Source organism: Rhipicephalus microplus, chromosome 4 (assembly GCF_043290135.1).
Source record: "Rhipicephalus microplus isolate Deutch F79 chromosome 4, USDA_Rmic, whole genome shotgun sequence".
Lineage (NCBI taxonomy): Eukaryota > Metazoa > Arthropoda > Arachnida > Ixodida > Ixodidae > Rhipicephalus > Rhipicephalus microplus.
Genome location: NC_134703.1, coordinates 29,630,647 through 29,657,483, shown reverse-complemented (window position 1 = coordinate 29,657,483; position 26,837 = coordinate 29,630,647). Strand labels below are relative to the sequence as shown.

Below are 26,837 nucleotides of genomic sequence, written 5' to 3'. Positions count from 1 at the left end.
TTTTGTGTTTTTCGTTGCTATGCACTAAACGGTGCTATACTATCACAGTATCATTCCTGTGCGCTTTTACAGTGAAAAATATCTGCGTACGGAAAAACGTACGTGTCGTGGTGTTTATCAATGCTTTGACACACTTTGAGATAATAGGCAGGAATTGATTGATTGATATGTGGGGTTTAACGTCCCAAAACCACCATATGATTATGAGAGACGCCGTAGTGGAGGGCTCCGGAAATTTCGACCACCTGGGGCTCTTTAACGTACACCCATTTCCGCCTCCATCGGAAATGCAGCCGCCGCAGCCGGGATTCCAACCCACGACCTGCGGGTCTATAAGCAAGAATCTCGGCCGCGAGCGTTTCAAATTGCCTCGGCGACGCGTGATTAATGCTGCAACGGTGGTCATACATGTACTCACCAGAACAGATCTCGCCGGAGTCGATCGCTACGATGATTTTCACTATAGGGAGAGGTTCGTTTTAATGGTAAAAGCCAAACACAGTTGAAAATTAAGGTCTGATATGCCACGGTCGAGCATATTAGTGTCACTCTTCGTACGTGTGCCAAGATATACTATACATATATATATTGAATTTTCGAGGCTTCGCACGTTGTGTTACCATCTAAACGACACACACACACACACACACACACACACACACACACACACACACACACACACGCACACTCACACGCACACACACACACACACACACACACACAAACAAACACACAAACAAACACACACACACACAAACACACACACACAAACACACACACACACACACACACAACTATTCTGTCGCGCGAGCGCGCGGGAGAATAGTTGGTTTATTTACTGAACTTCGCTTGTATGCGAGTGTACAAAATATATTTACATACCTTTACTATAGGCCCTAACGGCTAAAGGTGCTCCTAAGTGTTGTGTAGTGACGAAGGTGCAACCTAGGCAAACGTGCAGGCCAATCACTATCTTAGAAATGTCTGCTAAGATACTCAGCATGTAGCTTAATCTGGTAAACAAAAAGATGATGACCGTAAGTCTAAAGCAGCGTAATTAGAAATGCAGTGTGGACAGCTGTAGTCAGCACAAGTTTTATTGTTCAGCACTGAGGCAAACAGCGCAAAAAAACATAAAGCTGAAAAATATACAACAAATTACGAATATAAATATTGATTCGCCCTGTCTGTTCATCTCCTTACCGTGACATGAAGAAGGGCAGACCAAGCGATTTCTGCAACTAGCGACATAACTCACCGCAAGAAATGCACAGAACAAATAAGCACGGGTGGACATGTTATCATCTAAAATTAAGAACAATACACATAGTAACCATAATTTTTACAAGAAATGAAATAAACAATGTGCAAGCAATGTTTAACGCAGGAAACAGAAAAACGCGCACAATTCCAACGCGCTCCACTCGTCACAGCCACATATGTTACCCAAAATTTGCGAGAATTGTTACGTGCAAACTTGGGTTGTTGCGTTGCCGTTCACAATTTTCCGTATCCGTGATCCACGTCTTTAAGTGGAAGCTAGGTGCCACCGAAAAGCAAGGGGTAGGCAACGTGAAAAAACGGAATTACTCTGCCACTGTGCGAAAGTGATTATCAGATATATACGAGTATCTCAATCAATCGCGAAAAATTTTTAAGCCCCTTTGCAGCCGCTTACATCACCAGCTGTCCACATTCGCTGTCGTGTCCTGGCGAGCTTTGGCCATCGTATGGCTCTTGCGCCAATAAACGCTGCATATCATTACCATATACAAAGTAGGACTTGAATGCAGTAGGCTTGAATGAAGTGTGTTTATGGAGTGGGAGGAGTTAATTGTTGGAGCGGTAGTGGTGAGTTGTGGGAGTAGTGAGTGGGTGGGAGGCGTGTGGCACTTATCGCCAGTGGGATTTACCCAATTTCTGTGGCACATATACGCCTTTACGATCTACGACGGCCTCCAGACATGAGAGGCTCGATTAAGAACGGTTAAGAACAAAATAAAGACAAGTAAATCAGAGACGAAAAAGGCAATGTCGATGCATCATGGGCGGACACTGCGCTTCACTGAATATTTCGACAGCGCGTAGGACCGTTGCATGTGAGCCCACGAAGCAGGGGAAAAACGCGTCGCTATATAGTGTCATCGAGTGGCCGGAAGATTGAAGACACGCCTCCTTTTTTTTTTCATTGACTTGTGCCAGGTGAACGAAACAGTCATTTAAAAGTGTTGGCTATTCAGTTCACGCTACGCACTTAAGAAAAATTTAATCCCCTCATTCCTTCCCCCAGTGCAGGGTAGCAAACCGGACGTGCGTCTGGTTGACCTCCCTGCCTTCCATTTCTTCCCTTCCTCCTCCTCCTTGCGCCGCTAAAAATGCAATCTGATCGTTTCTTCGTAAAGTATCGAGATGATATTGGCATGACACTTCAATGCGCAATCAATTAATTAGTTAGTTCGCTAATTAAATACACTCCTACACATGCTCCCGCAAAGTATGCGTCGAAAAAATAATGTCGTTCAAGTTTATTTCGGAGCCATACGAAGCATGGCTCTTTTTTTTTCTATTGAAACTCTTGCGAATGCTCGTTTGAAAAGCTGTTTGTTAGTTCAAGCAGCCAGCCTGATTGCGCCCACAATAAAGGCGCGGTCGCGTTCAGCACGCGTGCTTAAACCAAGCAAAGAAGCAAGCCTATATAACGAAATAATTTCGCGTCTAAAAGAAATAGTATTCGTAAAATTAGTCGGCGTGCAAATGCCGAGTGCCGCCTTCTGCGTCGTCTTTATGCTCTGACTCACGGCTTGTTTCCAAACAAGAGGTTGAGGGCTACTTTTTCTCGCGCTCTCGTAAACAGAACGGAGACGTCGCACCGGGAAGGTTGCCAACCGCACAACTCGGGAGGTGAATTGAACACACACGCACACGACTTAGACGGCATGTCCTCATAGTGTTTTTTTTTTTCTTTTTTTCGCTTCCTATAGCCGTGCCTCGTAGGAATTGCACCACGGTGTGACGTTCATGTGAGCGCGCACGATTACTCAGTATTTACGGGCTATTCTTCGGCCCTTGCCGTACTCTCTTCCTGTTTGTGTGTGTGTATCCCGTGTTGCCGCTTCTTGTGACAAACTTACAAAAGCCTAAAAAGTTGCCGCTGGCCTTCTTAAAAGTCGACTTTACATGTGAACCGATAAGAAGATGGTGTAATAATTACGGAAACTTTCCACGGGCTGCTCTTTCAGCTGCCCTAAGATGCTGCGAAGCCTTTCTTCTGTCCTCGTTAACAACCCGCGCACTACTGTATTGGCCCGAACATAAGCCCATCACTTTTTGTGTCATTTGGGTGAACAAAAACGTCTCTTTGGTATAACTTATCAATATATCTGACAAAAATGTAATGCATGTCTTGCACTTATATGGGTGATATATCACGTGCACACACATGAAATGTAGAGCATCCATCATAAGATGGCGTACTCTCAGCAGCAGCGGGGCAGTTGTCAATTGATGCGAAGAAGCCATGGGCGACGGACATAAGGTCCCTATGAAAACTTTCGCTAGATATACCTGTTCGCTGTGAGTGCGCACGATTCATTTCGTGACAACGTTTTCACATAGTAAATAAAATATTCCGTGCGCTGACAGCAAGACGCTCACAGAGAGGATAAGCTGAATATTGAACAAAATGAGAATTGCGGCAGTTCACGTATTGTAAGCAGCCACACTATTTAGTGCGATGTGTGAGGCATTTGGTTAGCACCATGCATGAGTCAGTTTTTATTACTTTTCATGATTATGCCAATGTATGTCACTCTGCATTGCTCACTGAACGTAGAGCGGTACTCTGGTTTGTGTACTTGACGAAGAAATGATGGAGACTGATTTCTTTTCTTAGGCCCTCGCTGCATAGACGCCCTCTGGTGTTTCCAAAGGCACGCAAAGAGGTGCGCTGCAGAAGAAAAAGCACACCAAGCCATTTCATTTTCTTTATTAATTCTTTTTGTTTCATATCGATTAAAAACTATCTTGGTCTTGTCACTGTTCACTTTGTATTCTGTGCTGCTCTAAATCGTACACGTCTGTACACGCAGCAACAAAAACTTGCCGAAGCAATGGAGATCTCAACACCCGTGCTTCACGTTCTATGAACTTCTTCGCAAGTTTCTGACTACCTGTATTGAATAATAGCCACTATGCATTGGAGCCCGGCTGTTCACGTGTTATAGTGATTTTAACATTTCTCATAACGAAGTCGACTGGAATGCCAGTTACCAATACGGCAAATATGGTAGCTTCAAAGCCACTATAGTGTTTATCTTGTTACATATGCTGAAAAGTCGCGAATAGACTATACCTACACTGAAAATGCGGTAACGTTGAGGTATTTGTGAGATCAACGCGAGTTTTCTGGCGATATTCTGACGCACGTTAGTAACGTTTGCGAACTCAAATCGCTCCACGAGTCCAGAGTATTTTTCAGCTAAGATTAGGAGGATAGGTTTTTTACGGACAAGGCTGTAGTGACGATAAGTGAGCCACCCCTACAGCTTCACGTATTCAAAGCCATTGGCTGAAAAATGAGGCCTCCTGTGAGGCTGTATTCACATGGCTCGTATAAATCTATTTGGTTTCTCGAGTTTTCTTTTGTGTCAACGCTAAGTTTCAGAACAGTGTGCCAAGATGGAAGTAACGTAGACATCCATAAATTTAAATTCTGGACGCCTGTAAACATGAAGAATTTTAGTGGGAGAACCTGTTCGCATTTCACGAGAAGACTACATTGTCGAGGTGCTGTCGAATACTGGGTTCGGATAAAGAAGCAGCACATATAACAATAAGCATTTATTGAATTGACGAGCTGCGTAACAAAACTCATATTGAGTCAGCACATATAGTATAACTGACAAATAAAAACGCAAATTCCCCTGTATGCATTGCGAAGCATTTTATAGAAAGCCTTTTTTTTAGGGGGGGGGGGGCTTAGGTGATATATACCTTGTACGTAAAGGGTTTACGTCTAAGACACTAACCATAGTATCACTTGCGTCGTTTGACATTTGACTCTTTGCATCTGTTTCGCTGCTGTAGCAATCGTTGATGCTGTAAGCGCGTGTTTCGAGTTTCACGGTGTTCTTCTCCGACCTCTTTGCTGTTCTGACGCACGAGATTACGGGATGGTCGGCACGTTTGTAGAAATTAATGACGCTTTATCTAAAGTGTGCATTGTCTTACTTTGATGCCGCGATAGCGCGCGGCTAACAACAAGCATCGGAGCAAGTTGCGAGAGCGAACACGGCAGGCGACCGGGGCAGCGATAGAAGTGCCGCGATCTATTTTGAGAGAATGAACGCTTGCCTTTGTTGTTGTTGTTGTTGTTGTCGTTGTTGTCGTCGTCGTCGTCGTCGTTGTTGTTGTTGTTGTTGTTGTTGTTGTTGTTGTTGTTGTTGATGATGATGATGATGATGATGATGATGATGATGATGATGATGATGATGATGATGATGATGATGATGATGATGATGATGAAGAAAGAAGAAGAAGAAGAAGAAGAAGAAGAAGAAGAAGAAGAAGAAGAAGAAGAAGAAGAAGAAGAAGAAGAAGAAGAAGAAGAAGAAGAAGAAGAAGAAGAAGAAGAAGAAGAAGAAGAAGAAGAAGAAGAAGAAGAAGAAGAAGAAGAAGAAGAAGAAGAAGAAGAAGAAAACGACGATGATGATGATGATCATGATGACGATGATGCATAATTTCTCGTGACTCGAGATGAGATAGCCTCTACGTACGCAGCTGTGCATCTTACGCGAGAAGTTGCCAGCTATACATGAACTTACTTTGGCAACATTGTGCCTTTGGTACGACTTGCTCACCATGAGAGCACCGAAGCATTCGACAGTGCCCGTTCGCTGAAAACGTGCTTATATCGAGTGACTGTGCAGTGGTTGATGATGACGTTTGAGCCGCTCGCGTTTGGTCACAGTAGATTGTAATAAATCCGCGTCTATAAATACTGTTGATGGTTTGAAACCGCTGATAATATTGTCATAGAGTAGAATTATCGAATGACAGCACTCAGTGCAACAAGTCATATGTGGCTAAGGAGCACTATATCTAAAAACATGAACAGAGGAGTTGTAGCATATGACATTAAGTTTAAAAGGAAGTACTGCAGACTATAATTTGAAACCATCGTGTTACAATCTATATTATTATCTAGAACGTTACAATTCATCAATTAACGAGTCATTAAGCATAACAAAGTGGCGTACCTCAAGTGAGTCACGTGTGCCTCAGCAGCTTATAAACATATTCACAGGATGGATGATTCGTCGCACCTTATAGTCGACATTGATTCAATAAGGATGTCGAACGTCTCAAAGCAGCACGGAACCTATTAAAGACACTGTTATAGAGGAACGGAAACAGCCTTTGTTAATATTTGCATTTCAGCGCAGAAGTTACAGTGACATGGGTGGAATCATTCTATCGTCTTGCCAGTCTTGACGACACAATTCTCCCAGTCATACTGTCGTACGACTGTTCTTTTATTTTCTTCTTGTGTCTGCATTGCACTTTGGGTTTATTTATTATGTTGGTGTTCTGAATTACTGTTTCGTATTGTGCGAAACTAAGTAATAAATAAGTAAATAAGTAAATAAATAAATAAATAAATAAACTGATATTATGCATATTGTGCTTGAGCCTGAACCATTCACTGTGACGCAGGAAAAGACTTGTTTTATTCAGACCGGTTCTCGTTTCATGTTTTCTGCAGCTGACATGATTATGGCTTCGACAATGATGTTACTGACCCTTTTCCCACAGTACTGCAAAACACAGTGCCATATAGCACAACGCGAAGTGTAGCACTCGTCTGTCACATTGACGAATTCAGTCGCTACGTATATGTTACATTTGACTTCAGAAGATTGCTAACGTAAAACTGGCCAAGAATTGTATTTTATACACCACGCATCTTGAATACCCGTTTCGTGGTTGATTACGCGTTGTTATACGTAACAGCTTTTGTCGAGGATATCTAGGAAAAACGTTCGAAGCGCGTGGCGAATACGCGTTGCCATCGTATACGCCGCCATTTCTAGATTTAGTAATCGCATATCAGGCCACAAACGTCGTGGAACTCATCAATACGACGCGTTCGTGGCCGTCAAGCGCCAAGTTTGATGTTTGGGTGTATGTGTGTTTGAATATGACTCTGTGTTCACAAGAACAGTAGGCTTGCTCACTGACATTTGACTCGTGCACGCGTAAAGTTTTTTTTTTCGTGACGTTTGTACATTAGACACAGCCAAATGATTGCAACAGACAACTAAGCCATGGAAATTATAATTAAAACCAACCAAATCGGACGAGAAATCGCCCTTTCCGCCGGAGGAATCCGTATCCACAGCCTTCGAATTCGGACGCGTAATGCGAAGGTTGTAGGTTCGGATCTCACGAATGAAACGTGTGATTTTTTTTCATTGTCCACGTTATTTCAATTCAATTGACGCCATACTCACTACACCGCAGTAAAAGAAAACCATTAATAGTTCCTGCAGTTTACATAGCTTAATTGTCTGTTGTATTCATTAGATTGAGACCAAAAGAGAAACCGAGTCCATCGGGAAAGTTATTCCCCTTGTCTCGTTCGCCTATATGCGTTTGAGGATGATGAGAATAGTCACTGTTCTGTACGTGTCAGCATTATGTTGCGCCGCCTCATCTGGGATAGCCAGTTCGTGTGTCGAAGGAGGCCATGCTGTCCGTGACGGCAGGCGGCCGCGCAGAGGTGGCGGCCAGGGCGAGCTGCCTTTGCGCTTGCTGGCACTGCGCGAGGCTCGGGATGGAGTTCTTCTTGGGGCGGCCTTTGGGCTTCGTCGGCGGCACTGCGCACCCGCCCTGCATCACCTGCGCGCGTGAAAAGGGCTTCAACTCCGTGAATATGCATGCAACAATCCACAACAACTGCCACGCTGTGTCTTGAATCGTTTCCTCGAAAAGCAGAGAATTGCTAACCCAATGAAGCCAACAGACGACTTGAACATTTGTGAAACAGCGCAACGACGACGCAGATATGAAAAAAAAAAGGAATAAACCACAGTGCTTGTCCCAAAACCAGTTAGTGCTGTGATCCCCCCCCCCCCCTCTTCTATTTTCTTTCTTTCGTGCGCTTCGTCGTTACACTGTTTCAGAAATGCTCAAGTACGGTCCCCAGCTATCCCAGTTTTCAACCCTAATTCAAACAGACGATTATGCCGAGGAAGGCGTACGGGAAATCATTAGTATTTCTTAACTGTGATGTACTGATAATGTCATAATTGCAAAGGAACTAAACTTCGCAGAAAGGCAACTTTGCGTCGATGGGAATAACGCGTTCAATGCGCTACTCATTGAGTTTCGACTGTGGTGGTACCACCGCCCGCTGCATTAGATATCGTATTTCTCCGCCTGCTATACTGGGCACACTATACAGTCAAGAAACGGGTCTTTTATCTGTTCCGCCTGATTTTTCATTTCTTACGAGAAATGCTATGAGAGGAAAAGAAAAAGAGGGAGACTGACTGAGGTTTACCAGAAGAAAACCTGCTGTTTGTTGGTCGAGAAAGGTAAGAGTAAGAAACATAGAAATACACTATAGATATACAATGGGTATTCACGCTCGCACCCGTTCTTCGCACACAATAGCAACCAACTCTTTAGTGAGTGCTGAAGTTTCTTGTACATGCTTGTATAGCGTACTCGCAATCCTAGCGCGCAATAGTAACCTCCTTATCTCATCGCTTGTGAAAACATGCTGAAAATTACCTTGTCTGGCTATTGATTATAATTACTAGGGACATATTAGTGCGCTCTGCTTGCAATAATTTACGTGCGTGTGGCCCCGCCAAGATGGTGCTTGCCCGAACTGAACGTAAACTATAGGGGCCGCGCTTCTATTAAATTATGATTTCGCTCAGACTTGTTCAACTGTCACTGCTTGCAGTGCTATTTATATTTGCTGTAACCTCGAATATCCTTGCTTTATGTCTTGCGCTCACAACGCGTGAGCGCGATCCGGTGTTAATTATAAGTTTTATTTTACTATATAAATTATTTTGCCAATCCTTCTTTGCATTGTACTTAGATGCACATTTTATTATTGCTGTTAACACGGAAACATGATGATTGCAACAGGAAAACGCTAGAATTCACTTAGTTGGCTTTGACCTGCAACAATGGTGTATAGTGGCAAATGCATCTGCAAGGCTTTTAAACACAAGTCACTGTTAAATGGCGCAGTGTGGTTAAGACATTGTAGACCAAATACTGCGCATGCGCTGCTCGTGCTCTAAAGCGGCTGGCCTACGCGCCACCCACAGCTTTGACAGTGACCGGTCTAGTAACATCCGATGTGTGTACAACGAGATTAAAAGAAAAAGTGCTTGTTCAATACTTTATACTAGTTGCATTTGATGGCGAAAAAAAGTAAGTTCTCGCTCATTCAGTCTTCATATATGCAGCGTAACTGACGTCATATCGTGACGTCACTGCATTGTCCCTCATTCCTTGCTGGACGGGCGTGCACGAGTAATATTATACGAACAAGGCTGCCTGGGGTTTTTTACAAGAAGGGCTGCATACAATCGCTAATTGAATTTTGGGTTTTTCGGAGGAAAAGAGAATCTGACACGGTGCGATCCTTTCCTCTGTGGAAAAGGTGTGCAAAATGTTACCAAGTTTTGATAGCGCGTACGTAGCGGCAAACTCCGCCGGCTTTGATCGTATATTATGTGCCGCGAGGAGCACTCAACGTGTCAAATTAGCAACGCAGTGTGACCTAGGACAGGGATACAGCGGGGGGGGGGGGGGGTATGGATAGAGACACATTTATGTATGCTTTTCCTCGTCCACACTAAAATTTTTCAGACCGATCCACGCGCGTCCTTTGACACGTCCTTAGTACGTGGCCGTCAGGGTCACTTGCGCGTCTTTGATCGCAGAGGCGGCTTAGAGGTCGCTCGTCCAGAAAACAACCCTGTTGACGCGTCTCCTGAACCTGCTTTTGCGTGCTTGAACCGGGAGGAGGAGGGGGACAAGGCAATTACGCGACGTCGGCGTTAATTTCTCATCTCCGATGTGTTGACCACGTGACCAGACCGCACGCACGTGCGCACGCCTGTTCTCACACGTGACCTTGGTTGAAAAAACCATGGTCCCTATACTCGCTAGAGCTTGGCTAATAGAGCGGTCGTGCCATGCACGGTCGTGGCACTATATAGCCGCTCGAGAGTCGGATCCTCGTTTGTAAACAGAACCGCGGGAAAACGCGGAAACTTGTCCTCACCTCTACAGATTCCGCTGTTCTGCGCGTGCGTGGCCTCTCGAGTGGCGTGGTCATCGCGGTGTGCATAATGGCATTACGTGGTCAAGTAGGCGTATGCAAATGAGCTTGAGGACAAGTGACTCATGCGGGTGGGATACGACATGCACTGTTTTACCTTATATCGTTACCTGAACTGGCCGTGCTGTGAGATATCCCTTCATGTTGCCAAGTGCTTACCTTTACGCTTTTGTACTATATTAGTTCTGTTGACTGTAGTCTTTCATTATTTTACGCCGTTCTTCTCTTGGCGTGACGAAAGGAGCGCCTTCGTGAATCATGACACTTGGAATAGTGCCATCTTCCTCGTTTTGCAATGGTGAACTCACGTGGCCAATTGGCGTACTACCATCAGAAGATTCATTACGCAACATTCATGAACGGCGAGCTGACATTCTCTCGCGGGGAAACGGAGCACTCTTCAAATTAAAATGACTTGAAAAAATAAGTAAAGCGTATTACTAACAATGTATAAACCTCGTCGTTAGAGGCATGCTGACGTGCATGTTTGTGTGGGGGCTTTAAGCCACATTTTCCCTGTAGCTTGGCCTTAATAAACTACGACATTAGGACACCAAACTCAGTGCGTTGATATATAAGGATGTTGTTGGGAGAAGAGTGCGATACGATCGCACACATCAGAGAAGCACAAAAGGTGGCACTTTCAACAAATGAATTTCGATAAAGCGACACTATTTGCACACAGAACTCTGTCACGGTTCCTCAGTGTGCAGTCGTATTCCTGTGCGAGCTCAGTTAAACTAAACTGACAAAAATGTGTGTGTACGCTGACATGGCCAGGGATGCGGCGGGGGGATTTCGTTGGCAGGCTCAACACCCCACCACGCGAATACTATACTCCGTGCGTGTGTCTGTACGTGCATGAGGAAGGGAGAGAGTAAGTGGGCGAGCGGGTGTGTGTGTGTGTGTGTGTGTATGTGTGTGTGTGCGTGTGTGTGTGTATGCGTGTGCGTGCGTGCGCGCGTGCGTGTGTGTGTGTGTGTGTGTGTGTGTGTGTGTGTAAACAAGTGGGCGCATGTCCGTGCACACTCTCACATTTCGATGGTTTCGAATTTGGAAATTAAGCCTCGTAAGCCAACCAACAAACCGCGCGGTATTTTCTTACTGCTGTACGTCAGAGTTCTCAGAAAATTTGTGTTTTTACAGACGCTGCAATGTAATTGTAGCCAGGAAGAAAGCTACGCAGAACCGAGTGAGGGAGCTGACGGGAGCACATTTTTATGTTATGTTACCGACGAAAAACGTGCGGGAAATGTGCTGCAATGAAGTGCTGTTAGAAATAAATGGTACAATGTTTACTGTTACCCTGAAAGCCATGCAAACATATTCGACGGATGGTATGATGTTGAAACTCGCAGTTTGCGGTCGTTCTGTAGCTAAAAGTGTACTCCTACTGTGCAGGAGTCCATTTATCAGAATTAGTAGCCCGGACTAAATTTTAGATCAAGATAAGTACCCGTCCGTATACGTTACGCAGCGTCTTTCGCTTTCTTAGCGCTAATCACGCACAGACATTTTCTTCATTGACACATGACGTGCTATGACAACTATCATTTGCGGTTGCACTCTCGTTTAGATAGGCGATTGGTAGTTCGGTTGTATTAAGGATTATTTTCTTGTACTTCACCTACTAGGCTTCTTGCATATACTTTTTTATTTCTGGTTGCTTTTCTCGCGAAAGATTGACGTAATCGCTGCTTATACATTTGTTGGACTGTTACTCTCTAGTTAATAAGAAACGTTCCTCTCGCGTGATTGGCGAAAGGCGTCGGCAAATTCAAGTGTATAGGGGCTGTCATTAGATCCACATCTAATGTCGCTCTATCAACATTGGTCTTTCGGGATGTGTCAGAAACAAATAGGCCGTTTGATCAGACCACCACCGACTGCGTTTGATTGCGAAATTCTCAGGCGCTTTCCTGTCGAAGAGTACGCCGACGAAAAAAAAATGAAGGGAAGTTACGAATGAATAGACAAACACGTTCGCAGCCGGACGCGCCGCTGTGCGCACTATACCGATAATTGGGCTGTGAGAAATGGGCAGTTGCAGAAGTGCGCTGTAGTTCTGAACCATGTTTCTGCTTAGTCTGACGTCATTATGCAATCTTATTGAGGATCCTTCAAGCATGATTACTGTTGGCGAGCATGGTTCGTTTTTTACATAATTACGGCCTGCTCATTTGTCGTTACTGCTAACAATGAATTCCTATCGCAGCCTGCTTCGGTTCCGAGGAATGTATCGTTGAGGGGCAAGCCTTCCGTGTCCTGTGCGCATTCACCGCAGGACACGTCTCGAACCCTGCGATGAGTGGTCGTTTACGTGGTATATCAAACGATTTCAACACGCTTGTTTAAAAAGCAACAGTTCAAGCAGTTACTTTTGTTTTGTTTTTGTTTTATTTCTCTTTGGGGGGCACCCAATAAGTTATCGCAGTTATGTGCCAGAACCAGTCCTGTAGGAAGCACCTTGAACAGTTGTGTAATTAAGAGCAGAAAAAAATTGAATGTGCGAGGGGTGTCCTATACAACGTACTATTGTCTTGTATTCAAAGTTACGTCGGGCAGATAGGCGGGTGCTTGATTATGCGATTTATTGGGCACAATAAAAAAAGTGGGAAAAAATCACGATCTAAGTCCTCTGTTCTGATGGCTAACCGGTGAAGTTTAAACGTAGGGCCAGAGGCGGTTGCAGACGTCGCAGCCGAAGCCAACACTTTTATTTTGGTTGTTCTTAGCCGCACGACTTCTGTGCTATCTCGTGTTCTGTGCTACCTTGTGTACTAGGGAGTCAGGGCTACTCAAGCTGTTCTCACAGCTTTTACTTGCCCTTCTCGTAACATGTCTTTGTTGTGGAATGAAATTTCAATTTTAATTTCAAATTTCAAAGTTCCGCTCAAGAAACCCCTACTGAAAGCGAGCGTCGGCCCCGCGAACGCGATCCCGCCATTGCCACGTCGACGCTGATCTGCCCGTAACGCCGCTTATTCGGCTATTCGTTGTCGCTTGCATTCTGCTCGGAAGGCTGTCGGATCCTCGCTGCGCATTTGCTGCTTACGCTTCGCCGCCAGGGCTTGTTATCGCGCCTGGACTGCTGCATCAGCCTGGCGAACATGAATTCTCTCTCGGATCAGCTGCCAACGTTGTTCTTGGAAAGGTGTCAGCTGTTCGGGCGTTTGTACGATCCGTGCCCTTCTTAAGTGGAAGTTTTGAGTTGAAATAGCTGCTCGTATACGCTCGGCGGCACGGCTGCGAAGGGATGAAACACGTCACCGACGGAGCAGCCAATGGCACGCGTGCTTGGGTACGACGCAGAGAATGGCGTCACTAACGGCGCTTCCTGTGACGAGCGCTTGGGTGCGACATAAAGAAGGACGTAATTGATGGCGCAGCCAATAGAGACCGTTATCGTTGCTCGTGGTGAACAGTTTTTCATTTCGCCTATACATGCCCAGCGTTCGCAGTAAAAGGCAGTGATTACCCAGCTGCGCACTTCTAAGAATGCAAATGCGTGCCTTTATTCGTCAAAGCAACAGTGCATGCTCCCCACGCACCCTATAATTGAAGTAATAGGATCATAATTGAAGCGGCGGCCATCGCCAATGGAAGCTGCGTGACCAAATCATTTATCGAACTTACAAAAATTAACTAGCTTACATAAATTCACCTCACCGTTGTGTTGCGGCGTTGTTTGCTGCTTTTTTTTTGGATTTGGTTTGTTCGATCGCTTTCGTGCTTAGACAGGTCGCGTGCGTCAGGTACTATATTTGTGGGTTTATTTATTAATTGCGTTGAATCTTTACTATTAATAAACACCCTTAGCCTGCTCCCACATCTTGTTGACCGTGATCCCCCTATCGTGTTGTAAACGTTACTTCAGACAAACGGGGCGATGACTTATAGACAGGCCCAGGCAACATTGAAACAATGTAAGGAAACGTAGCAATGGGCACATTGTAGCACGCGAAGCCGCATGCGTCGGTAAATTCCATCGTGAGTCGATTCACTTGCACTCACTTAGACTCAGATCGAGCTGCGATTCTGAGTCTGGATTGAGTTTGAGTGAGTAATGTTTTGATGAGTCTGAGTGCGAGCGAGTCCTGTTAAAGGGCGTTTTGGGGAGTCTGAGTCTGAGTGTGTCCGAGCGCGTAGATATGTTTATTTAGTTAGTCTGAGTGAGCTCCAAAGTATAGCGTTTATTGGGGGGGGGGGATTTATGGTTGGTGGGCACTTTGACGAACCTCCTCGATAAATCATTGAATGAGCAACTATTCATAGGCTTGATCGAGATTTCTTTAGTGCCTCGCCATTACCTTGGACAAACAAAGAACTAGTTTCCCTTGATTCAGCTGCACCTGCGCTTGCCTGAGTATTGAATTTTTCAATGTATGAACGTCCGGTTTAAATAAAGCATGTTGAAAGTTAGCACCTATGATGTCCTTCTTCTAAGTGTCCAGTCTTGATAAGTCTGCGCTTAACACTTAAGGTATGTAGTGCCAACAAGCCCAGAAATCAGTCCTTGCTGAATTTAGCAAGTCTTGAGGCACCTGTAGAGAATTGTGAAATGACAATTATCCGTGTAGAAGTAGAAATGTTTCAGCCATTCAAAGAAAAGTTAAGCCACAAAAGGATGCACGGATGCACGCGGAACCATATATACGTGTCAAAGAATTAGGTACTACGGTGCAATGACAAACGCACTCTCATCTGCGCTAAGATACTGTGATGACAGAACACTCGTCCGCTGTAGGCGCACCTAATGGCGGCCATAAACACAGTTGTTGTATTAAGGTGGTGACACTGCTTCATTGTCATATATAGCTTGTGTAAATGGCCGTTCCAAGATTTCTGCCTCTTCATCTTCAATTTGACTTTTTTCCTTTTCTTTAAGGAGGTGGTACCTCTCTGTAAACTGTGCAATTCTGGAATGCTGCCGAAGTTGAAACTCTATAACGTCTGCTCCAAAGACAATTTCGTACTCACAACGCGATCGAACGTAGCCGTGCTCCTTTCACTGTACAATGCCCCGTAGCACACACTCAAAAAAAAAAGTATGTGTGACTTTTCTTGGTTAGTCATGACTGGTCAAGAATAGGAATATCTTTAAAGATACACGTTAACTCTCTCTGGGGATCAGGATACTCTCTTCTTGGAGTATTGTAACCCACAAGACAGTTAACATGCTCCCCTTAAATATAGTCCTTCCTATATAAGTTGCAGCCTTGCAGGTCATTGATTGATTGATTGATATGTGGGGTTTAACGTCCCAAAACCACTCTATGATTATGAGAGACGCCGTAGTGGAGGGCTCCGGAAATTTAGACCACCTGGGGTTCTTTAACGTGCACCCAAATCTGAGCACACGGGCCTACAACATTTCCGCCTCCATCGGAAATGCAGCCGCCGCAGCCGGGATTCGAACCCGCGCCCTGCGGGTCAGCAGCCGAGTGCCTTAGCCACTAGACCACCGCGGCGGGGCGCCTTGCAGGTCATGGCTCACCAAAAGGAGCCAGGCGTATTTTTCTTTTCTTGTGGGATATGTATCATCATCATCATCATCATCATCATCATCATCAGACTGACTACGTCCACTGCAGGACAAAGGCCCCTCCCATGTTCCGCCAGTTAACCCGGTCCTGTGCTTGCTGCTGCCAATTTATACCCTCAAACTTCTTAATCTCATCTGCCCACCTAACCTTCTGTATCCCCTTAACCCGCTTGCCTTCTCTGGGAATCCAGTTAGTTACCCTTAATGACCAGCGCTTATCCTGTCTACGTGCTACATGCCCGGCCCATGTCCATTTCTTCTTCTTGATTTCAGCTATTCCATTGCTCGCTGCGTCGTCCTCAATTTAAGCTGAACCCTCTTTGTAAGTCTCCAGGTTTCTGCTCCGTAGCTAAGTACCGGCAAGATGCAGCTGTTATATACCTTCCTCTTGAGGTATAGTGACAATAATATGTATGGGATATGTAAAGCGACCCTAAATCGTCGAAACATTAAGCAAGTTTTACATCCACAGCGGGTAAAGAAAATGAAGCCTTCTAATAATTCGTCAATCCAGCTCGTTCGAAGAGAGAAAACGCAGGGACAAAACAAACAAGAAGGGAGGCGTAACCCTTGTGTTTACGAACCGCACTACATGGGTTTGGTTTGAGTGCGCGTAAGGCGCCATCACTCGGAGCTTTGCAATAAGAATGTGCCGGTAATAAATAGCACGGTTCGCCGATAGGAGCGGACTGAACAATACGTGCGCTGAGTGATGATTGCTGGAAAAGCGCTCGTTACGCCATGTACAGTCCCGTGACGATGACGGCACTGCGTTCATCGCGTTTTTTAATAAACACTCGTCTTTTTTTTTTCCTTTGGTGCGCGAACTTGGGGATGCATTCATGTCACGTCTGCGGGTATTTATTTATGCGACGGGATAGCCCGTCTGGACACGCAGAAGTGAGGTCCGAGTTTCATTTATTTTGCATCGGGCACAGACATGACAACATCATCACACGCGCTTTGAACCTAAAAGGGTTTGCATGAGAAACGAGAAGGCCATCCACAATATTTATTTATTTATTTATTTATTTATTTATTTATTTATTTATTTATTTATTTATTTATTTATTTATTTATTTCTACTTATGCAAGGTGCATTTTTTTTCTGGAGTTATTACAAGGCTCACAGTAAGTACGTAAATAAAATAGAGAAAAGGGGGTTCTATAGTCACATAACATATACACAATGAAGAAATAGCTCATTATGGAGTGAGCTTCGATCCTATGTCATGTGCGAAATCATGGATTCATCCCAAATCAAGTGCTGTAGATTTACGTGTTTCGATGTGAGCTCGCGTGCGCAGGTGTTTTTTTTTTAATGCCGCCAGTTGGACCATGCTTAGATACGACACATCAGAGTAAAACGAATGTGTTTTCCGCAAGTAACCGAGGAGGTATACCCAGGAGTGTATGCGGTAATTCGTACAGACATGCAACTCCCGATTCCCTATAACAATGTAGGTCGCCTTTCCATTACGTTTTCAGAAATTCTTTGTCGAATTGGGTCAGCCGCTTGCAGAGGCTTATTCGTCGCCGAATCGCGTGTCGTTTCAGGTCTAGTGTTGATGTCGTTGGTTATTCCGTAGGAAACGTTTTTTACAGGTTATCTTGAGCGTCTTCGGCTAAGAAGCTTTTTATTTATTAAACACGATAATCTTTCTTGGAGACCTTCGACGGAAATATTTTTGGTCTGCTTGTACATTTGTCTGTTTGTCCGCCATAACGATACTTCAAACGGCACCAAACGGCCAACCCCATCCGCAGCGCCCACCAATATTGCTCAAGGTTTAGCGTTCATAGCTGTGGGATTGTCAATTAAAAAGCAATTATTGCGCATATCTGAGGTGCCACAAAACGCTTCGATGTTTTCTATGTCTGCCTTTATACTAGAGGAGGCACACACAAGTAACTCTGAGGAATGTAGCGTTTAATCAAATGGTAGTGTATATGTGTTCTGTGGTTTAATCGCGCTGCGCTGACAGTGCAACGTGATGCTCAAAAAGGTGTTTCCAACGCTTTGCTACGACGTCATGGTGGTGGTACCTGCCCGGCGCTTTGCGTTCTACGCCTTATCACCTCCGAGACTGGCGCGCAACTTTCTCCGCGGACTGCACGCCTTCGTTTTCGAAGATAGCTGTCAGATGGCGCTTGTGTCTAACGTGCCTCGATGCACTCGTTCGCCTCCGCTACACGCTCGAGGCACTCTAACGCAGCGTCTCCAGAAAACCCTTCACCGATTTTCTTGCGCAGAACATCAAGTAAACGTTTTGTTCACTCTCTCCAGGCGAAGACTATCGTCTTTCGACGACATTTGCGGTGTAACATGCAGATTTGGAACCAATTTTTATTTATTTATTTATTTATTTATTTATTTACCAATTTCGTCTTATACTACAAAGCAGGGGCCTCAGCTCTAATATCAACTAACGGGTCACATTCTAGAAATTTAGTTCGACATGGGCTGGGACAGTGAAAAAAGTCGGTGCGGAGGGAGGGGGAAGTGTTTGAAGAAAACGTCACTTAACGTTGACATGTGAATGAATTTCTTTTTGATAACTAACATATGCATCATACCTGTCAGAGATTCGATGCAGGTTTCGAGAAACACCGGTGTTTTACGTGCCGATCGAAACCTCAATAGGCTCATGAGAATGCATGCATGCCATAGTGGAGGTGACCAGATGTATTTTGACTATTTGGTGTTCTTTAATGTGCGCATAAGCTCCAGTACAGGGTTACTGCACTTTGCCCCCATCTAATGGGGGCCGTCATGACCATGAAATGAAACGGCGTTTTCGGGCAGAAGTGGTCGCAGCTAAAAGAACATTTAACAAGTCGTGAATGCAGTGTTGGCATAGAAATGCGAACACCTCTCAGTGGCAAAGGCTCGGTTCCACTTCTTGATAAAAATAAACACTGGGTATAGCAGAAACAAAAAGCGATTTACGTTGTCATTATTTTAACGATTGGTCTTTTATTTCACTCGTGATACTATAGAGGTTTCTTGATGGCCTGCATTCATCGTATGCTTGCAGTGAGGTGGTGCATGCTAGCGTAGCTATTTTGTTTGTTCTTTGGAAGCCTCCTCGAGCGTGCATGCTTCTGGAAAATTATAGTCCTGAGGCCACTGGAGGCCTGGACTAGGGGCCCCACCCACCTACCTGCTTCTAAGCCTTATTTCATTTTTTTTTCTCCGTAGTAAACGTTTTTTCATTCCATTCCACGCGACTGAGTGCACTTCTTTCACTTTAATCCACCTCACATAAATCATTCACTCGTTGTATTTTTTTTTCTCGTACGTGCATAGAGTTGTAAAAAACCCTCTGACTGTTAGGCCGTACAGCGCAGCCTCCTTGTTATCATTAAGTTTGGAAGCACGGATCGAGCCGACTCCCTACAGGCTGGATTTATGGCTTTTGCTATTCGCGTCTTTTTCTTCTTCTTCTTCTTCTGCGCAAGAGTAAAGTCGCATTCCTTCAACGGCCTGGCGGTGAACTGCCCATAATTTGTCGTCAACATCGGGACACTACCACCGCGCAATGTGGGCGTACACGCGAATAACAGCCTGTTTTTTCTCTCCTACACGAACGCTCGGTTTCTCGGAAAGCCGAGCGTCGCCAGTGATAGCGGCCAACGCAACGATCGAGACAGGCTCTGCATACGCTGTGCGCGAGGCACAGCTCAAACCGTCTTTTGAAAAGCACAGCCTCCACAGGTCGCTCCGGCCGCCCACAGCGTCGGGGGACGAGGACGACACGAAGAAGGAAGCGGCGTAGAGGCAAATGTAAAGGGTGTTTTTAAACGTGGTTTCGGCTTAGCGCCCGTGCGTGGATAAGGAGTGGAAATTATATTAAAAAAAAAGAAAGGCGATGAGCACACACGCGAGAACAGACGCCGAAAAAGAAATAAAGAGGCACTATTCCCTTCATATTCCTCGCTTTTTTCTTTTTTTGTCAGCTTGCGTGCAACGTCAAGGCATGTAGTTGTAACGTAGACGCAAATCTCTGGGGATTCCTGTATAGCACCTTGCGTTTACTGGCGGCTGCCAAGTAAACACGTTGGCGCCTTTGGATGGGCGAAATTTTCGACACGTCGTAAAATTGTTCAGAAAGAAGAAAATATAATAACAGCCCTCTGTGGTTTATACGTAGCGATGAAACCGTAGGTTCATGAGAGGCTGTCTACTAGAGCGAACACAGTATTGTTATTACGAGCTGATTCACCGCGAAATTTAGGTGTGCATTATAAATCTACGCCAGTCGTTTGACAGAAGCAGCGGGTGTTCGTTTGCACGCGTTGTAAATTGTAGAGAGAGAGAGAGGAAAGGCCGAGAGGTTAACCAGATATTGGCATATCTGGTTAACCTCTCGCATTGGCATATCTGGTAGCAAACCAGATAGGTTTGCTACCCAGCGCTGGTGGCGGGGAAATAGGGGCAAGAAAGAGGGGGTAGATAGAGAGAAAAAAAAAACACGCACGCGCACTTATGTGAAAACGAAAACACACACAGGAAGGGCGTCCTAGCTGCAACCGTTCAGTAAGGCCGGTCGATCGCAAAAAAGTGTAGTAGCGCTTTCAGGGCCTTCTTCTGTGAAGTTGCACCTTGTCGATATTGTAGAATTCCTTGCTTAGACAGAGGTTGATTATCTGATGTAGAAAGAAATGTGCGGTGTATTTATCAGTCTTATTGGAGAAGTTGAAATTACGCACAGTCGGAAAGTGTATCAATAATGAAAACGTTGATTGGCGTTATTGTACATACGAGTAACTGGGTATACGATAAAAAAAGAAAAATATACCATCATTTTTTTTTCTATTTTATCATTGAAGCTAAAAGGCATCAGAAATATCACGAGCACCACCACAATGGTCTCAGTCTAGGCTACTGAATGTAAATAAATAACATAATTCCGACAAGGGGTTCCTGGGAGCCGCCAGTAACTCTTTTGCGCTGTCATGAATCCTGTTATAAAAATCTGCGTAAGCGGTGACGGTGTACCCTGTGTGCTGTTCCCCGCAGGCTTGAACTGCAGTACCGATTGTCAGATTGTCAGTGTTATTTGCAAGGGGTCGCCATGAAAGAGTCAAATATTACGAACTCTGTATGGTTGCAATTACGCAGCACGTACTACGAAGGGTCAAGGACTTCCGTGTTACGTTGGTCTTGAAGCAGCTTAGCGCTGTATGTTAGAAAAAGAAGAAAAAAAAGCATAAATTAGACGCACGTGTTCGATTCGAGGAAAGCTCGCAAGACTCCGAAAACAAGGAAAACCGACTTGCGGAGATTATTTGATACGAAGCGCCGTTTTCTCGTTCTCCGACTAAAGCGGAGTAGCTAGCGTGGTTAGGTCGTTCCTCTTTAAAACTATTTTCTGAACTTATTACTTTTACTGCATTTACAATGTGAATTGGTAAATAGTTCTCAACACAGGCATACTCTAGTCTACCTAGTGATTCGCGTTTTAAATGTTCTCAATAAAGATTAGAAAATATATATATGTGGTTTTCGTCTTTTATTCGCGTCACAGAGAAATGCAGTGTAGGTTAACCAGAAGGACAAGGCCGTTATGCAAGCCTACATAACTGAACAGGAGACGGTCATGATGATAGATTAATGAAAAATTAAGGCAGCTTCGCCCTGGTCGTTTCAAGCCAGAGGAAAGTTGTGGAGTTGGGGAGCCTTTTTTGTTTCTTTTCGTTTTCTTTTTTCTTTAATTTTTTTTCTCTTACTTCCTCTGTGCATCTTCTTTCATTAGTGCTCCCTTTCTCTCTTTCTCTATTAGGCGCTTGCTTCCTCTTCCCCTGTTTTTTTATACATGGCTCTGCCTGCGTTACGCCAAGTGCGCTAGTTGTTGTTTTTCTTTTAGTGCTAATGATACGTCGATCATGGTCGAGGCACTCGAAGAACAAGAGGAATAAGTGATCATCCTCAAGGAGAGAAAGACTTGGAGTGGGCGAGCGAGCACTCAACATACTGCGCACGGAGCGCTACACCTAGCGAAGGCGACAGAATACTACAGCATACAAAATGACGGCTCCCTTACGTGCTCCTCACTTGATATAATATAGTATATAACATAATATAAAATAATATATTATAATATAATATGGTTTATTTTCAACATGTTACATGTTAAGGTTTGACACGGATAAAGGCAGATAGACCGCACTTAACTGGTAACACTCATAAAAACCTGTTTTACACTTAATAAACATACTCAGATGGTTATTATTGCTGAGCTTGATTTGCATCCTCATCACAAATAGCAAAACTGCATAAACCACACGACCACACGTGCGAGAAGCGATTTCATGATTTCATTGAGCATTAGTAACGAATAGGAGAGAGCAGCGTATCGTACCATTGATTAGGTTCTCATGTTTGCGAATAGATGATTCTTGTTTGCGTCATAAGGTGCGCGCGGTCAATAATCTTGGTCCGCTATATTCACCGTTTTTCATCTGCTCCGCCTTCTCTCTGTTCGAGGGTTCCGGTTCATCAATGCCACTTTCCTTCAGAGTTTTTATACGTAACTCCGAGATACATGACTATATTGCCGCACCTTATCTTTCACTTATCTCTCCCTCTATCACCCACCTCGGGTTATTTTCTGGGGTATCTTTATGGGGGAACAGCCCCGGTCAAACGAGTGTAGTGAGAAAGGAGGGTAGACGCTGTCACCTCATCAGTATTCAAGCCATGCAGCAAGAACCAAAACAGTGACATTCATACTTTGTATAAATGAATAGAGTTTATTTTGCGTTGCGCAAATACCAAAACTATGTAGACAAAGTAAACACAAAACTCTGAATAATTTCTCGACCTCTTGATTCCTTAGCATAGACTAAACAAACTGGCGTAAGGACTACATTTAAGTCATGCGTGAATGTTGGCGCCACTCCCCCCAGCCACACACACTCACACACATGTACTGAAAATGTCGAACCAGAACTGAATTAAATCCGGGTGAAATGGTTCGGAGAAGCATAAAATGGGTGTGCTTTCTTGCTTTATCTGTGGCTTATTTTTATGGTCACAATCGCGGCGATAACTACAGGCATGTTTTTCTCCTTCGACCCTCGGAACGGCTATGTCTTTTTTTTTCTTATTTTGTCGTCTTTACGTTTTTTGTTATATTCGCCGATGCGCGCCTTGCAAGCGGAAGCAAGCCGGATTTTATTGAACTTGCGCTTGTCGGCGTATGCAGAGGCTTTGTCCTATAGGTGCGCAGTTCAGGCCCTCACGATGTCCTGGAAACTTCAGCACGCGTGATTTCTTGCACCTGTTTGTTCATGCTGAATTACAATGAAGAGTGGCCTCCGCCGCTTTTCAAGCCACTAATGTTTCCTTGACAAGTATCACTCCACAAAAAGGTCAGACTGTTGGATGGTAAGGAAGTTATGCAGATGCAATGAGATTTATAAACATTTAACCCCCATTTAACCCCCTCATCAGGAAAGGTGACGAATAGTGTGAAAACTTGGATGGCATGATACAATACTACGACATGAATCGTGCCCCGCCGCGGTGGTCTAGTGGCTAAGGTACTCGGCTGCTGACCCGCAGGTCGCGGGCTCGAATCCCGGCTGCGGCGGCTGCATTCTCAATGGAGGCGGAAATGTTGAAGGCCCGTGTGCTCAGATGAGGGCGCACGTTAAAGAACTCCAGGTGGTCGAAATTTCCGGAGCCCTCCACTACGGCGTCTCTCATATTCATATGGTGGTTTTGGGACGTTAAACCCCACATACAAATCAACCAACGGCATGAATTGTACCAGATGTAAGCAAGTCACTGCATGGTCCCAGGATTAATCTAAGATTGTATTGCGACGTCATGATCACTTCACATATCGCCGAAATTTGTAACGTCATCATGATAGGCGTGCGCACAGGAGAGGCGGAGGCGCCCCCCCCCCCCCTGTCACTTAGGAGGAAGGGGGGCACAAAGCGTGTGCTATATATATTGACTTGATAGCGAATGCTTAAGATAAACTCTGATGTTAATTTTTTTTATGTCACTGCGCGCGAACCCTATACTGGTGTTCCCTTCAATGCTTCGTTTATGACACAATTGAAGTTGTACAAGTAAGCATCCGAGAATGGAGTTAATCAAAAACTGTACGATTTGATGAGCACATATTGCTTATTTTGAAATATGGTGAAAACAGTTGATGACCAAAACATATGTAGCCTATACGCTGCTTTCGGAACAAGGGTACATATTATCTTTATTCGCGCTTGCTAATAATGTCCTCTCCGCTCACCAAAAATAAATTGAAAAAAAATCTTGCTTTATAAAACTATGTTTATTATAGAAGAAAAGGACACTCAGAGAATTTAACATTGTACCATGCAGTAACCTGTTTCATACCCTGCACAGGGGTAGCAAAATATGAACTGGGAGGAGGACAGAAAAGGAGAGAAAGAGATAAAATGAAAAATGCGCCCGTGAGCAGACTATGGATCCAGACGTGCTATTAAAAAAATGGCAGCATATCCACGGAGTGAATGATGGAGAGTGGGGCGAAGCATTCGTCCGTCCATGCGTCCGTCTGTGTGACCGTCCATGCGTCTGTTTGTGCGCCCGTCCCTGCGTTCTTTCATGCATCCGCCCCTGCGTCCGTTCATGCGTCCATCAATGCATCTGTTTGTGTGTCCGTTCGTTCATCTATTCAACACTCCAAGTCCCACCATCTCGCATCTTTTTATCATATATTCCCCATATAGAAGCACCGCCATCCAGCGGACATTCCAAGGACTAAACGAGAGGTGGCACACGCACACTTTCTTACGGCCTGCGCTTTGGGTCCACTTCCCACCTTTAACCACCTCGAGTTCATGGTATATTCTAGTTCACTGTATTCATGGCACTGCGACCAAACGCTCGCTAAACCTTTCGAAAACCAAGGAGGTTACGCCCAGCGAGTATAACGTAGCAACCTTTCCCTGTCAGATAGGGCTCAATTTACATGCCAATGGCTGCTAATGAGAAATGAGAGACAGGATAATTCGGCTTTTACTTTCTTACGGCTTGCGCTTCGTATGTACTTCTCATTTTTAACCACCTTGAGTTCATTCATGGTGTATACAAGTTCATTGTATTCATGGCACTGCGGCTCAACGCTCGCTAAACCTTTCTAAAGCTAAGGAGGTTACACCCAGCGAGTATAATGTAGCATCCCTTTCTTGTCCGATAGTGCTCAATGTACATGCCAATGGCTGCTAATGGGGATCGCAGCGTGCGCGTTGACTAAAAGCCGAATGCTCCTGTCTCTCATTCCCCATTATCAGCCATTGGCATGTACATTGAGCACTATTTTTTATTGTTAAACAACGCACAGAAGAAATCTCTCACTGGCACCACCTTGGAGGTCAAGTGTTATACCTATTTCGGGTATGTGCCACTGGTGGTTACATACGAGGGACGCCCAAGCCACGCCATAAGGAGCTTCGCCCCTAAAAAAGTTGGCAGCTAAATACAGACATTAGTAACAAGCGAATTACTTTCTAGGTTTGGCCGCAGGTGTTTGTGGGCACCAAAACTACAGCTGTGGGCCTTCTACAGCAACTGTGGGACTACTACAGCTGCCGCGGAAGGACCACATGCGTCCTAAAGCACGAAAAAAAGTTTTCTTTAAAGCCTATTACTTACCATGGGACTTTACTGGGTTTATAGAGCTATATACTACGTGTATAAGCTGTCTTGATAAATGAACGAAAGAGGGAGGACTGATTGACGGCTCTTTTCTTTTGTTAGACACAACCTTTTGAAACCAACAAATAGTGAAGCTAAGGAATGTATAGGGGACATTACTGGCATGTTTTAAGCGTTGTTTAGTACTGGTGACGTAACTGTAGAGATATTTACGTTGGGATCGAACCTATAACCTTCGACAAGGGTACCAATATGGGCTCGTAGGTTTATCGTAAACTGGCTCGTAGCGTAGTGCAAAAACTAAGACAGACAAAGCAGTTCGCCCTGTAAGTTTCCTTTGTCTTTTTTTTATTTACGCGCTATGCAAAAAGGCAGGCTAAAGCCTTCGATTCGAAGTCAGCGCCTGCCACGTATGATATTAACGCGATATCGCTAAAGAGCTAGTTTCGCAGAAATTCCAGTGCCGGCGCCGCCATTGTTGGTTGTGAGCGAAGAATTATCGTGTGCGTGACCAAAAAAAACAAGAAAAGTGCAAATAAATTAAACAGTAAACAATTCTGGGCCTGAGTAAGGATTGAACCCGGACCGTTTGGGTGGCAAGCAGGTGTTCGAGCGGCCACATGCAGAGACACGCGTGTGCTTGGAAATACAGTGAAGATAAGTTCCTCTGCTTGGAAGTGCAGTGAAAGTAACTTGCATGCTTTACGAATGCACGTGTCCTGCATACATGCTTCATAATGCAACATGCACTATCGCAGTTATAATTCGTGGTAGAAGCATACATTGCGATCGGGCGTCACAACATGGGCGTCTCATGATGCATTTTCACGTTGTGTAACAATGAAGTTTCTGTTGAATTGTTTTTTTTTCGTTGCGATGAGTTTTTTTTTCTGTTTAATTCACACTGCGTAATAAGAACATTCTAATGTTGTTGTTTTTTGCATTTTTGTGCAATATATCGGTTAGGTATGAAGATGCTCAGTGGCCTGCGTTCCGAACTGTATTTACAAGCAAAGGCATTCTTCTCAGCTGTATAGCATTTAGTTTCTGCTCCTGCTCGTGTCAGTTTCAATTCAATTCAATTCAACATGTTATTATCATGACTTCATGGTTTAAAGCGGTCGCCCACTACAAAAAAACAAAAAAACGTTACTGCGCCTTTTCCGTTAGGGCCACGTAGTGAGTGCATAGCAAGCTCGAAAAGACTTCACGTGCACGACTGCCCTTGGTTTAAAACACGCTACCCATTACGCAGAATGCAG

General features: G+C 44.6%; 1 protein-coding gene across 1 annotated transcript in view; it reads right to left on the bottom strand.

Annotated features, from left to right (window-relative positions):
- Positions 1–6,706: 6,706 nt before the first annotated feature.
- The window catches only part of LOC119171585 (uncharacterized), a 48,295-nt gene continuing 28,164 nt past the window's right edge, over positions 6,707–26,837 (bottom strand). The window contains exon 3 of the mRNA XM_037422362.2: positions 6,707–7,899. Coding sequence (XP_037278259.2) covers positions 7,711–7,899 — 189 coding nt within the window. The 3' untranslated portion in view covers positions 6,707–7,710. The remainder of the gene's footprint in view (positions 7,900–26,837) is intronic.